This window comes from Colobus angolensis, unplaced genomic scaffold (assembly GCF_000951035.1).
Source record: "Colobus angolensis palliatus isolate OR3802 unplaced genomic scaffold, Cang.pa_1.0 Scaffold7, whole genome shotgun sequence".
Classification (NCBI taxonomy): domain Eukaryota; kingdom Metazoa; phylum Chordata; class Mammalia; order Primates; family Cercopithecidae; genus Colobus; species Colobus angolensis.
The window spans coordinates 14,625,647-14,640,473 of NW_012120709.1; the positions used below are offsets into that span (position 1 = coordinate 14,625,647).

The 14,827-nt window shown below is 43.1% G+C and overlaps 1 protein-coding gene across 2 annotated transcripts in view; it reads right to left on the reverse strand.

The window, feature by feature from the left end:
• Positions 1-14,827, reverse strand: part of NPAT (nuclear protein, ataxia-telangiectasia locus) — a 64,660-nt gene that overhangs the window by 46,614 nt on the left and 3,219 nt on the right. Inside the window, exon 2 of one of the 2 annotated variants that reach the window (XM_011926670.1) lies at positions 3,314-3,477. The exons of the other annotated variant lie outside the window; for it this stretch is intronic. Coding sequence (XP_011782060.1) covers positions 3,314-3,431 — 118 coding nt within the window. The 5' untranslated portion in view covers positions 3,432-3,477. The remainder of the gene's footprint in view (positions 1-3,313; positions 3,478-14,827) is intronic. 2 annotated transcript variants of the gene reach the window in all.

A 14,827-nucleotide genomic window follows, 5' to 3' on the forward strand; every position in this document is an offset into this window, starting at 1 on the left:
CTCAGCCTCCCGAGTAGCTGGGACTACAGGCGCCCGCCACCTCGCCCGGCTAGTGTTTTGTATTTTTTAGTAGAGACGGGGTTTCACGGTGTTAGCCAGGATGGTCTCGATCTCCTGACCTCATGATCCACCCGTCTCGGCCTCCCAAAGTGCTGGGATTACAGGCTTGAGCCACCGCGCCCAGCCGAATCCGAATTTTTTTTTCTTTTTGAGACAGGGTCTCTGTTGCCCAGGGCTGAAGAGCAGTGACACCATTATAGCTCACTGTAGCTTTGAATCCTGGGGCTCAAATGATACTCCCACCTCAGTCTCCCAGGTAGCTGGGATAACAGGTACTCACAACTATGCCTGGCTAATTAAAAGAAAGAATTTTTTAATAGAGATGGTGTCTCACTATATGTTGCCTAGGTAGGTCTTGAACTCCTAGCCTCAAGTGATCCTCCCACCTTGGCCCCCACAAAGTGCTAGGATTACAGGAGTAAGCCACCACATCCAGTCCCAAGGAAGGATTCTATATCTAGCAAGACTCCAAATTAAAATTTAAAAATTATATATTATCAGATAAACAACTAAGAGAATTAGTTGCTAGCAGATTTTCCCTGTAAGAAATACTAAAAGGGGACTCCTTCAGGCTAAAATGAGATGATATTGGAGAGTAACTTGATAACAGCATAATATAAAGCAGTATAGGCTAGGTGCAGTGGCTCATACCTGTAATCCCAGCACTTTGGGAGGTTCAGGCGGGTGGATCACTTGAGGCCAGGAGTTTGAGACCAACCTGGCCAACATAGCAAAACCCCATCTCTACTAAAAATACAAAAAAATTAGCCAGGCGTGGTGGGACTCGCCTGTAATCTCAGCTACTTGGGAAGCTAAGGCATGAGAACCTCTTGAAGTGGGGAGGCAGAGGCTGCAGTGAGGTGAGATCATGCCACTGCATTCCAGCCTGGGCGACGGAGTGCGACTGTGTCTCAAAAAATAAATATATACATAAATAAATAAAAATAAAAGAGTATAAGCATTTGTCGTATGTAAACTTTCTTCCCCATCTCTGCTTAAAAAGATAACTGTACACAACACTATGGGCATACAATGTATGAAGGTGTAATTTATATGACCTTAAAAACATGATCCAACTATATACTGTTGTTATAGGATCCTTAGGGTGTCGCTTTTCCAGTTCGAAACTCCTATGGCTGGTGGTACCTTTGCCTGAGTTTTGCTAGGGTCTGCTGGGCTTGTTCCACTCACTTGGCCCAGCAGGCTGTGTTCGGCTCATGCTACTGGGCCTAATCCCATGCCTGCCAGGGGTGAGCCAGGCATGAAGCAGTGAGGGGGTGTATGAGTGAGCGCGGGGTCCAGCCACTGAGCATAGCCAGGCATGCTGGATACAGTGGGCGGGCACATCCAGGCAATAGCTCCCTGTGAGGTTGCATCTGGATCAGGCACACCACAGCGGCTTCCACTGTGGGCACTGGGGAATGCAGTGGCACCCTGAAGCTTGGAGACACCCTGAAGCTTGGGGAGCTCTTAGGTCTGCGCTCCCCAAAGGGCCTCAGCTCTTCTTTCCTTCTCATTGTCTGCAACGTGGTGAGCGAGGGGTCATGTTTCAGCCCTGTTTGTTTTACAGATCTTTCAGTCCCGCCTTTCAGTGGGTCCCACATTATTATCCTGCATCCAGAAAGAATGAGGTTCACGGTCAACTGGAAGGTGAGCAAGGCGGAGAGGAGCTTCACTGAGTGACAGAACAGCCCTCGGGAGACCCACAGTGGTTAGCTCCTTTCCGTAGGCAGGTCGTCCCCACAAGTATCCAGCTTTCAGGGGAGAGGATACCCACAGTGGGAAGCTCCTTTCTGCAGTGCCTTTCTGTACAGGCAGGTCATCCTGACGAGTGTCCAGCTAACAACAGAGAGGAGACCCGCAGTGGGAAGCTCCTTTCTGCGGGCAGGTCACCCTGACGAGTGTCTAACTCTCAGTGGAGAAGAAACCTGCAGTGGGTAGCTCCTTTCTGCAGGCAGGTTGTCCCAACAAGTGACCAGTTCTCAGTGGAGAGGAGACGCATAGTGAGTAGTTCCTTCTCACAGCTGGTAGTCCCAACATCTCTGTGAGTCTGGCTGAGTCTGGGGTTTTTACAGGCCTCATATGGAAGGAAGTATGTGCTGATGGGTCCATGGGCAGCCACGGGTGGGCCCAGAAAAAACACCATAAATTCTCACTCTGGGCATTGGATCCGCAGTCTGGCCCCCAGGCTTTAGATGTCTCTGGCTTGAAGGTGTGGCTTCACCGGGGACCCGCCCCTTTCCGCCTAGGTGACCATCTGCCTCCTGCCACCATCAACCTGACATCTGAGGTGCTCACAGTGCTTAGGCTGTTCATGCCAAGGGGCAGGTCCATGCCAAGCTGCCTTCAGCCTCACCCTCGGCCTCCCTCACGTGCTCATCAGAGCTGAAAGTACAGAGGCGGACCAAGGCAGCATGAGGCTGGTGTGTTGGTGCTGTCCTTAGTGTGCACACACCCGGTCAGGTCCTGACAGCAGCAGGCTCAGCCTCAACTTTACTCTGAAATCGGAGTGGACGCTGGGAGCGGGGAGAGGCCAGGCAGTGGGAGTAGGCACTTCCAAGTCTATGGGGAAAGGGGGGCTTCCTGTGCCCCAGAGAGTGCAGGGATGCCTGCTCCACAGCTGCAGCTGCACCTGGGAGGTCAGGGCTCCTGCCCATCCAACCTGGAAGGGGACAGGGCACCCATCTGTTTCCAGCTCCTGCCGCCCTGTGGCGCACACAGCCCTGGCCACACCTCCAGCACTGCAGCTGGCGTCTTGGCACCAGCTGCTCCAGACTGATTCAAAGACACAAACAGGGTGAAAGTAAAAGGATAGTAAAGATTACTGGATTATACCATCCAGTAATCAAGTAAGACTTAAAGTTGTTATATTAATACAGTTTGAGTATCTCTTATCTGAAATGCTTGGGACCAGAAGTGTTTCAGATTTTGGAACATTTGCATTATACTTAAGTTGAGCGTTGATAATCTGAAAATCTGAAATGCTCCAATGAACATTTCCTTTGAGGATCATGTTGGTATTCAAACAGTTTTGGTTTCGAAGCATTTTGAATTTTTGAATTAGGGATACTCAACCTGTATCAAAGTAGATATTAAGACAAATATTGTTACTACAAAGATAACGACAAAAAAGGTCAATCCACAAAAAGATAACAATGGCTGGGTGCAGTAGCTCACTTTGGGAGTCTGAGGCAGTAGAATCGCTTGAGCCTAGGAGTTCAAGACCATTCTGGGAAACCTAGTGAGAACCCACCTCTATGGTTTTTAGAAATTAGCTGGACTTGGTGGTGTGCACCTGTAGTTCCAGTTGCTCTAGAGGCGGAGGTAGGAGGACAGCTTAAGCCCAGGAGGTCAAGCCTGCAGCGAGCCATGACGGCACCACTGCACTCCAGCCTGGGCAACCGGGTAAGACTCTATCTTCAAAAAAAAAAAAGAGAAATAACACTTAAAAACACAAATACACCTAACTGAGCCCAAAGAATTAAGCAAACTCATGGAAGGGAAGGGAGAAACAGATAATTCAACAATAAAAGTTGAAGGCTTCTATACCACACTTTCAGTAATACATAGAACAACTAGGCAGAAGATTAATAAACAGAAAATTTAAACTGTAAAGCAACTAGACCTACCAGATATCTATAGAACCCTCCAGTCAAAAACAGCATAATACGTATTTTTCTCAACTGTAAATGGAACATTTTCCAGGGTCGACCATATATTAGGATATGAAATAAGTGTCAATAAATTTATGAGATGCAATTAAAGCAGTGCACACTGGAAAATTTACAGCTATAAACACTTGTGTTTAAAGAAGAGATGCCAGGTACGGTGGCTCACGTCTGTAATCCCAGCACTTTGGGAGGCTGAGGCAGGAAGATCACCTGAGATCAGGAGTTTGAGATCAGCCTGGCCAACATGGCAAACTCCATCTCTACTAACAATACAAAAAATTAACTAGGTATGGTGGCAGGCACCTGTAATCCCAGATACTCAGGAGACTGAGGCAGGAGAATTGGGTGATCCTGAGAGGTGGAGGCTCCAGTGAGCCGAGACCATGCCACTGCACTCCAGCCTGGGTGACAGGGCAAGACTCCATGTCAAAAATAAATAAAATATAAGCCAAGCATGGTGCCATACACCTATAATCCCAGCTATTTGCCAGGCTGGGGCAGGAGGGTACCATGAGGTGAGGAGTTCAAGAGCCTGTGTCTAAAAAAGTCTCTTTAAATTAGGTAGGTGTGTTGGCATGTGCCTGTAGTCCCAGTAGTTCAGGAGTTCAAGGTTACAGTGAACTATGATCGTGCCACTGCATTATAGTGTGGGCAACAGACTGAGATCTTGTCTCAAAACAAACAAAAACCTTAAAATTTAAAATCAATAACCACATTGGGCCAGGTGCGGTGGCTCATGCCTGTAATCCCAGCACTTTGGGAGACCAAGGTGGGTGGATCACGAAGTCAGGAGATCGAGACCATCCGGGCTAACACGGTGAAAACCTGTTCCTACTAAAAATACAAAAAATTAGCTGGGTGTGGTGGCAGGCACCTGTAGTGCCAGCTACTCGGGAGGCTGAGGCAGGAGAATGGCATGAACCCGGGAGGCGGAGCTTGCAGTGAGTGGAGATCACGCCACTGCACTCCAGCCTGGGTGACAGAGCGAGACTCCATTTCAAAAAAAAAAAAAAAAATTCAATAACCGCATCTTCTACCTTAAGAAACTAGAAAAAGAGCAAAGCAGAAGGAAATAAGCAGAGTATAAATAAATGAAACAAATAAAAACAGAGAAAAATGAATAAAAACAAAAGCTAGTTCTCTGAAAAGGTCAACAATGTTGACAATTCTATAGCTAGACCAACCGAAAAAAAGAGAGTACTCACATTATACTAGATCAGAAAAGTAAGAGGGGATATTACTATCAGTATTATAGAAATAAATGGGAATGTAAAGGAATAGTATAAACAGTTGTTATCTCAACAATTTAGAGAATCTAAATGAAATGGGTAATTCTTAGAAAGACCCTCACATAGTTTAGATGTTGCTCCTGCTAAATCTCACCTTGAATTGTAATCCCCAATGTTGGAGGTGGAGCCTGGTGGGAGGTGTTTTGGTCACAGGGGCAGATTCCTCATGCCTTGGTGCTATCCTTGAGATAGTGAGTTCTCACAAGACCTGGTCATTTAAAAGTGTGTGACACCTCTTTCTCTCTTGCTCTCACTCTTGCCATGTGAGAGGCCAGCTTCCCCCTTCACCTTCTGCCATGATTGTTAAGCTTCCCAAGGCCTCCAGAAGGCAAGCAGATGCCAGCACCATGCTTCCTGCAAAACCTAAAGAACTGTGAGCTAATTAAATCTCTTTTCTTTATAAGTTACCCACTCTCAGGTATTTCTTCATAGAAACACAAGAACGGACTAATAGACCCAAACTACGAGAACTGACTCAAGAAGAAACAGAAAACCTGAATAGACCTATAACAAGTAAAGAAACAGAATTTGTAATAAAGAAACTTCTCATAAGGAAAAGCCCAGCTGGGATCAAATGCCCTCACTGGTGAATTCTACAAAACACAGAATGAAACACCAATCCTTTATAAACTCTTTTTGAAATAGTAGGAGAGGACTTCTCAACTCATTCTTTTAGACCAATATTACCCTGATACCAAAACCAGAGAAAGACATCACAAAACTACACGCCAGGCCGGGCGCGGTGGCTCAAGCCTGTAATCCCAGCACTTTGGGAGGCCGAGACGGGCGGATCACGAGGTCAGCAGATCGAGACCATCCTGGCTAACATGGTGAAACCCCGTCTCTACTAAAAATACAAAAAAAACTAGCCGGGCGAGGTGGCGGGTGCCTGTAAGTCCCAGCTACTCTAGAGGCTGAGGCGGGAGAATGGCGTAAACCCGGGAGGCGGAGCTTGCAGTGAGCTGAGATCCGGCCACTGCACTCCAGCCTGGGCACAGAGCAAGACTCCGTCTCAAAAAAAAAAAAACAAAAAAAAACTACACGCCAATATTCCTTATGAAAGTGGACACAGGGGCCGGGGTCAGCGGCTCATGCCTATAATCCTAGCACTTTGGGAGGCCGAGGCAGGCGGATCACGAGATCAGGAAATCGAGACTATTCTGGCCAACATGGTGAAAACCCATTTCTACTAAAAATACAAAAATTAGCTGGATCTGGTGGTGTGTGCCTGTAATTCCAACTACTTGGGAGGCTGGGACAGGAGAATCGCTTGAACCAGGGAGTCAGAGGTTGCAGTGAGCCGAGATCACGCCACTGCATTCCAGCTTGGCAACAGAGCGAGACTCTGTCTAAAAAAAAAAAAAAGAAACAAAGTGAACATAAAAGTCCTCAACAGGGTGGGCACAGTGGCTCTCGCCTGAAAGGGCGAGAGTAGCACTGTGGGAGGCCAAGGCAGGAGGACTGCTTGAGCTCAGGAGTTCCAGACCAGCCTGGGCATCATGGCAAAACACCATCTCTACAAAAAATACAAAAGTCAGCTGGGCATGGTGGTGTGCACCTGTGGTCCCAGCTACTCGGGAGGCTGAAATGGAAGGATCACTTAAGCCTGGGAAGTCAAGGCTGCAGTGAGCCATGATTGTGCCACTGCACTCCAGAATAGGTGACAGAGTGAGACTCTGTCTCCAGGAAAAACAAATCCTTAACAAAACACTAGCAATTAAAATCCAGCAACATATGAAAAACAGTGATGCACCATGACCAAGTGGGATTTAATGCAGTAATGCAAGGTTGGTTGAATAAAAATAAATCAGTGTAATATACTATATTCACAGTGTAAAACACAAAAGTCACATTATCATGGAAAAAGAGCAACTGAACAAAATCCAACCATTCTGGACAATATAGTGAGACCCCCCCATCTCTACAAAAAATTAAAAATTTAGCTGGGCATGGTGGCACATGCCTATCGTTCCAGTTACTTGGAAGGGTGAGGTAGAAGGATAGTTTTAGCCTGGGAGGCTGAGGCTGCAGTGGACCATAATCATGCCACTGTAGTCCAGCCTGGATGACAGAGTAAGAACCTGTTTCAAAAGCAAAACAAAACAAAACAAAACAAACCACTACCAAAGAAACCAAAAAAGACAAATTCCAACACCCTTTCATGATAAAAACACTAGAAATAAAAGGAAATTTCCTCAACCTGATAGAGGTATCTACTAAAAAAAAAAAAGCCAAGTAACATCATCTTCAATGGTTTAAAATTGAAAGCTTTCCCCATAAGATCAGGGAAAAGGTAAGAATGTCTGTTCTTGTCATTTCTATTAAACATCGCATGTATCCGCCAGGCAGGGCAATTAGGAAAAAACTTGAAATAAAAAGCATCCAGGATGGGTGTGGTGGCTCACACCTGTAATTCCAGCAATTTGGGAGGCCGAGGTGGGCGGATCACCTGAGGTCAGGAGTTCAGGACCAGACTGCCCAACATGGTGAAACCCCGTCTCTACTAAAAATATAAAAATTAGTCAGTGTGGTGTTGCATGCCTATAATGCCAACTACTCAGGAGGCAGAAGCAGAAGAATCGCTTGAATCCAGGAGGCAGAGGTTGCAGTGAGCTGAGATAGTGCCACTCCACTCCAGCCTGGGCAACAAAGCGAGACTCCATCTCAAAAAAAAAAAAAAAAAAAAAAAAAAAAAAAAAAAAAAAAAAAAAAAAGAGCATCCAGATTGGAAAGGAAAAAGTCAGATTACCCCTATTTGCAGATGACATGTCTTATATAGAAAATCCTAGGGAAGCCATTAAAAAAACTATTACAGGCTTGGCACCATGGCTTGTGCCTATAATCCCAGCACTTTGGGAGGCCAAGGCAGGCAGATTGCCTGAGGTCAGGAGTTCAAGACCAGTCTGGCCAACATGGTGAAATCCCGTCTCTACTAAAAATACAAAAAAATGAGTTGGGTATGGTGTCGTCCACCTTAATCTCAGCTACTAGGGAGGCTGAGGCAGGGGAATCACTTGAACCAGGGAGGTGGAGGTTGCAATGACCCGAGATGGTGCCACCGCACTCCAGCCTGGGCAAGAGTGAGACTCTGTCTCAAAAAAAAGAAGAAACCTCCCTAAGCCAGGCATGGTGGCTCATGCCTGTAATCCAGAACTTTGGGAGGCCGAAGCTGGCAAATCACCTGAGGTCGGGAGTTCAAAACCAGCCTGACCAACACGGAGAAACCCTGGCTCTACTAAAAATACAAAATTAGCTGGGCAAGGTGACGCATGCCTGTAATCCCAGCTATTCCAGAGGCCGAGGCAGGAGAATCACTTGAACCCGGGAGGCAGAGGTTGTGGTGAGTCGAGATTGAGCCACTGCACTTCAGCCTGGGCAACAAGAGCTAAACTCTGTCTCAAAAACAAAACAAAACAAAACAAAACAAAAACTATTAGAGCTAATAAATGACTTCAACAAGGTTGCAGAATACACAATGAATATATAAAAGTCAATCAATCGCAATGAACAACCAAAAATTAAGAGTGCAATGCTAGCTACAATAGCATCAAAAGAAATAAAATACTTAGGAATAAGTTTAACAAAAGTAAAGGACTTGCATACTAAAAACTGGAAAACATCAATGGAGGAATGTAAAGACCTAAATCCATGCAAAGACATACTGTGTTCATGGACCGAAAGGTTCAATACTGTTAAAAATTCAATACTCCCAAAATTCACCTATACATTCACCACAATTCTTATCATAATCTCAACTGCCTTTTGTGCACAAATTGACAAACTGATCCTAAAACTCCTAAGGTAATACAAGGGGGCTGGAATAGCCAAAATAATTCTTGAAAATGAAGGAAAAGTTGAAGCACTTACACTTACCAATTTCAAAACTTACTATAAAGCTACAGTAATCAAGACGATATACTGGCGTGAAGTTTGACACATAAATTAGTGAAACAAAATAAAAAATCCAGATCTTTCTTATTTAACTAGTTAATTCTGAAGCATAGAATCCAAACATTTATGGTCAGTTTTTTTTTTTCAGAGACGGAGTCTTACTCTGTCACCCAGGCTGGAGCAGAGTGGCACAATCATAGCTCACTATAACCTTGAACTCCTGGGCTGATCCTCCCACTTCAGCCGCCTCAGTAGCTAGGACTAGAGGCATGTACCACTAAACAAATGCCCAGCTAATTACTTATTTATTGGTAGAGATGGGGTGTCTCAGTATGCTGCCCAGGCTGGTCTCGCTCTCCTGGCTTCCAGCAATCCTCCTGCCTTGGCCTCCCAAGTGTTGGGATTACAGGGTGAGCCATTACACCTGGCCTGCGTTCTTCATAACAGTGTCCATTAATGAATGGACAAACAAAATATGGCATATTCATATAATGAAATATTCAGCTATAAAAAGGAATGAAGTACTAATATCTGCTACAACATGGAATAATGCTGAAAACATTATGCTATGTGAAAGTCAGACACAAAAAGCCAAAATTCTATTTCATTAATGTGCAATGTCCAAGCAAGGCAAATGTATAGATACAGAAAGTAGATTTGAGGTTGGCAGAGGACAGGGGAAGGGGGAATTGGAAGTGACTTAACAGTATAAGGATTCTCTTTGGAGTGATGGAAATATTGAAATAAGTGGTGATATCTGCACATTATGAATCCACAAATATCCTGGATTTTTATAGCCAGAAAACCAATTTCATATCTTGTAGTATGTGCATCATATCTCGATGAAAAAAATATGATTCCAATTCTTTTTTTTAGTTGGAGTCCTGCTCTTGTCACCCACGCTGGAGCGCAATGGTGCGATCCTGGCTCACTGCAACCTCTGCCTCCTAGGTTCAAGCGATTCTCCTGCCTCAGCCTCCCAAGTAGCTGGAATTACAGACGCCTGCCACCATGCCTAATTTTTATATTTTTAGTAGAGACAGGGTTTTGCCATGTTGGCCAGGCTGGTCTGGAACTCCTGACCTTAGGTGATTTGCCTGCCTAGGCCTCCCAAAGTGCTGGAATTACACGTGTGAACCACTGCACCCGGCCTATGATTCCAAATTTTTAACGTGTCGTATGAGGTTCTACTTGCTTCGTACCCTAATTTCCTCTTCAGCCTATGTTTTGCCATTTTATTGCTTCCAGCCAAACTGGTCTTTCAGTCCCACAGATATACCATTGATTGTATTTCAAGGCCACTGTATATTCTATTTCCTTTGCTTGGGCAGCTAATCTTTTCTCAGCCTAGCTATCTTCAAGTCATTCTTCACAGTTTAGTAAAATTACTCCCTATTCCCCACTACTAAATATTCCCTTACAGGTATTACTTAATATTCATAAGTATTCCCTTATACTTTCCTTTGAAGTACACTTATCTCAGTGCTGGCATAATTGTCAACAAGTATTCATTAGCTACTAAAACTGTAAGTGGGAACTAAATGATAGGAACGCATGGGCACATAGAAGGAAGAACACACACTGGGGCCTACTGGATGGTGAAGGGTGGGAGGCAGAGCATCAGGAAAAATAACTAATGGGCTCTAGGCTTAACACCTGGGTGATGAAATAACATGTACAACAAACCGCTATGACACAAGTTTACCTATATAACAAACTGCACATGTACCCCTGAACTTAAAAGATAAAAAAAGAAATTATTTCTAAGATCTCTTCCAACTTTATAAGGGTCTACCCTCTTCGCCTGGAACTGTATCTTTAACCAGGTCCAACAGGTGAAAAAACTAATAAGATGGCCTACGAAGTCATTCTACACCAAGGTTTTAAAAAGGAAAGGGCAAGAATATGGTCATCTCATTACAGGCAATGCCCTAGCTGTGATTTGGGAATCAACTCACCACTCTCTACTTGTAGTGGATGAATCTGTTTTCCAACCTCTTGCTAATAAGAAGAAACAAACTAATATACACATCAAAACCCGATGGCATTGTGTTTTGGAGAAAACATTTGGATATCTGAAGAAAGTTTTATCTCAGATAACATGACTTCAATCTTTCTATCATTGAACATCTAATCACAGATGTGAAATTAATTAGATCAAAGATACAATGCAATGTTTTCATCCCTTTTTGTGAAAACTACAGCTGGCTGAAAAGTAATTTTTTTTTTTTTGAGAAGGAGTCTCGCTCTGTCGCCCAGGCTGGAGTGCAGTGGCCGGATCTCAGCTCACTGCAAGCTCCACCTCCCGGGTTCACGCCATTCTCCTGCCTCAGCCTCCCAAGTAGCTGGGATTACAAGCGCCCGCCACCTCGCCCGGCTAGTTTTTTTGTATTTTTTAGTAGAGACGGGGTTTCACCGTGTTCGCCAGGATGGTCTCAATCTCCTGACCTCGTGATCCGCCCATCTCGGCCTCCCAAAGTGCTGGGATTACAGGCTTGAGCCACCGCGCCCGGCCTGAAAAGTAATTTTTATGATGGCTGGCTTTCTGACAATTATAATATTTGGAATAGGTGAGTTAGCTGTTACTAGCTGTTTGTAAACACAAAAATTTAAAACATCTGTAAACTATTAGAATCACCTTGAAATTAGGACAGTTGGAGCTTTTTCCTCATATGCTTCAAGATTTAAATTGAAGACCTCAAATATACTTCCTTTTCGTGGTGGAGTTTCAAGTACTTATCACCCTAGATGCATTCAGTCACTTGGGGACATCTGATAGATGGTGGTATTAAAATATACTATAGATCTGCAGTAGATTTATATCTACCTTGAAGTAGATTTGCTTTTCCCTAGACCATGCATTCTCAAAAGGAGTGATACTGCCCTAACAGGGTGAAAATTGGTTCTGGGACAGGGAGCAATGAAGAAAATCTCCTTCCCTCTTTTTATACATAAATCACAGATATACATGATATATAAACATATACAATATACTTATGACACTAAAACATTACAATTTCATGTGGGGAGGAGGGTCAGGGAAAAAAAAAAGCCTAAGAAGTTTCCTTAAAGCTGTGTAATGAAATAAAGGTTGAGAAACAATGCCCTAGACAGAATACAGTGATACAGTTAACCCTTTTCAGAAAAATACTGTCATTTGTGCTAGCGTAACCTGGAAAGGAATCATCACAGATAATTCATGGCATTTCATAAAACATTATACCTCTGTATAGCACACACGAGATGAGACTGTTAAAGGATAGATTACTTCTATAATAAGTGTTTAAGTTATAATGCATCTCAAAATAGTAACATCTAGGATACATTATCTTCTGCTCTTAGAAATATACTCAACTTTGGCAATCTTGAGTTCTCATTTTAGATTAGACTTGATGTATTCTGGTTTAGTTGTGTCCCAAAAGTTCCAAAACAATGTAGTACATAGTTGACTACTCTCATGTTCATTGATCCTCATATACCAAGTCCTCAAATACCATCATTTTGTTCAATGTTTTTGTTATATTGCTGATGAGGAAAAAAAATCAATTTCTGGCCGAGGACACTGTTACGTATGGAGTTTACACATTTTCCCCATGCCTGCATGGGTTTTCTCCAGGTACACTAGTTTCTTCCCACACTCCAAAGATGTGCATGTTGTTAAATGGTGTGTCTAAATTATTATAGTGTGAGCGTCAGTGAATGTATGTGGGTGTGGGAGTGTTCCCTTCAACAGAATGACATCCTGCCCAGGGTTAGTTCCTGTCTTGCACCCTAAGCTGCTGGGATAGGCTCTAGCTACCTGCAACCTTGAACTGGACTAACTGGGTAAGTAATTATCTTGTTTTTATTAATCCTTCTTAAATGTATGTATAGCTTACGTTTATTTCAATGTTTAATATTAGAAGTGTTTTGGACTTTATTTACAAGTGTGGTGATATTTTTGTGACCAAAAATATGCTGAAGAAATTCTTTTATCAGTTAGTCTATGGTAAAATTAGTTTGATTATATATCATTTTGCTTAAAGTTGCAGTTTTCAAGATCCTATTGAACCTATTATTGCTATTAAATTAGGCCTTACTATATATATATGATTAGTATCTGCCTACAAAATGTTTATTTATCATCATTAAGTATCTGACTATAACCAATTCTCAGTCAGGTAATGGGAAATTTTAGGCACAAATTAATTCTAAATCTCAGATGTTAGATGAATGAAAATCCAAACATGATGAAAATACAGGCCTGGCACGGTGGCTCATGGCTGTAATCTCAGCATTTGGGAGTCCAAGGCGAGTGGATCACCTGAGGTCAGGAGTTCCAGACCAGCCTGGCCAACACGGTGAAACCTCGTCTCTACTAAAAATACAAAAATTAGCCGGGCGTGGTGGCGAGCGCCTGTAATCCCAGCTACTTGGGAGACTGAGGCAGAAGAATTACTTGAACCCGGGAGGTGGAGGTTGCAGTGAGCCGAGATCTCACTGCTGCTCTCCAGCCTGGATGACAAGAGTGAAACGCCACCTCAATAAATAAATTAATAAAACAGAAAATACAAACTAGGCACTAATCATCTCTTATCAGTATAATACAAATGGTTATCCTATAACTAATATTAGTTATTACCGTTTTTTCCTTTTATTCCTAAAAACAACTTAAGAATAAAAGAAATGTATTTTTTTTGTGTAAACTGACAAAGGTGCCCGAATAGGTAAGAAAGTATGCTTGAGTTTCTTTCCTAACATAATACTATCTTCAGCCTACTTTTATTATAAGTGGAGGTGGTAATAAGTAACTAAATAAACTGAAGGGTAAACACAACTGAAAAAGAGAAGAAAGGATAAAATCCTAACTATATGAAGAGTATTTTTTCTTCCTACTTGTAGAGAGGGAAAGATAAAAAGAGGTTTAAAGCAAGCAAGAGATAGTAAAGCACGCTATGTGAAAACATTTCCTTCACATATTCTACTATTTCCCTAGAAAGATTAGTAATTTAATGTCCTTTAAGCATGCAAATAATTCTTAGGAAGCCTTACCTTATGGTGCCTTATATTACTAGATCCATAAATAACAGGGACAAGGTTCTGTCTATAAAGTTACAACTTACTTGGAGATAGAAGATATATACACAAATAACTGTGATGCAAAGCAAAAATGGTTAAGAAAATAGAGCTGATTTACTTCACGAGAAGGGAGGGGCTGGAGAAACCACTACTAAGCTTGGAAATTATGTGACGTTTGAAGGTGCAGATGAGTTCTGAAGGATGGCTGGGAATCCCAAAGAAGCTGACAGAAAGCATATATGCAAGCATATTTGGGGAACATGTCCAGTTTGGATGCAGCACAGTTTATGAAGGGGAAGAGTTGGAGATACAACAGAAAAGACAAAGCGGGTAAGGATCATGAAAAGTTTTAGACAGCAAGGAGTACATATATTATTCAATAAACAAAGGGGAGTGTCATAATCACAGCCATACTTTTGTAAATGTTTTATTAAATATCTATGTTTTGGTGATATAAAGGTGAATAGAACCAGCAGCTCTTGACCTGTTAGGGGTGTGTCAGTTCTGGTCCTGTTTGACTTCAAATACGTTCTTGACTCTTCTGTTGCTCTCTACTCTATGACATAAAGCTTGACTCTATATAGGCAATGTTCCCCAAGCTCTTGTCAGCCTGCTACTGACTGGGCTCAGTAAATAGGAAGCACTGGTGGGAGGCTGGAGGGCAGGAGGAAGCAGCCACATTTTCCCCCCAATTCCCTTTCTGCCTCAGTAGTCTCCTCTATGACTACCACTCCCTCATCAGGCAAGTCTTCCATGTTCCACACAGTCAACTCAGCCTCTTGGTTGCTTCCTCTCTCCTTATCATTAGCGTAGTGGCTTCCTACTGTCACTAACCATTGAGATGCCTTAGTTGTAAGC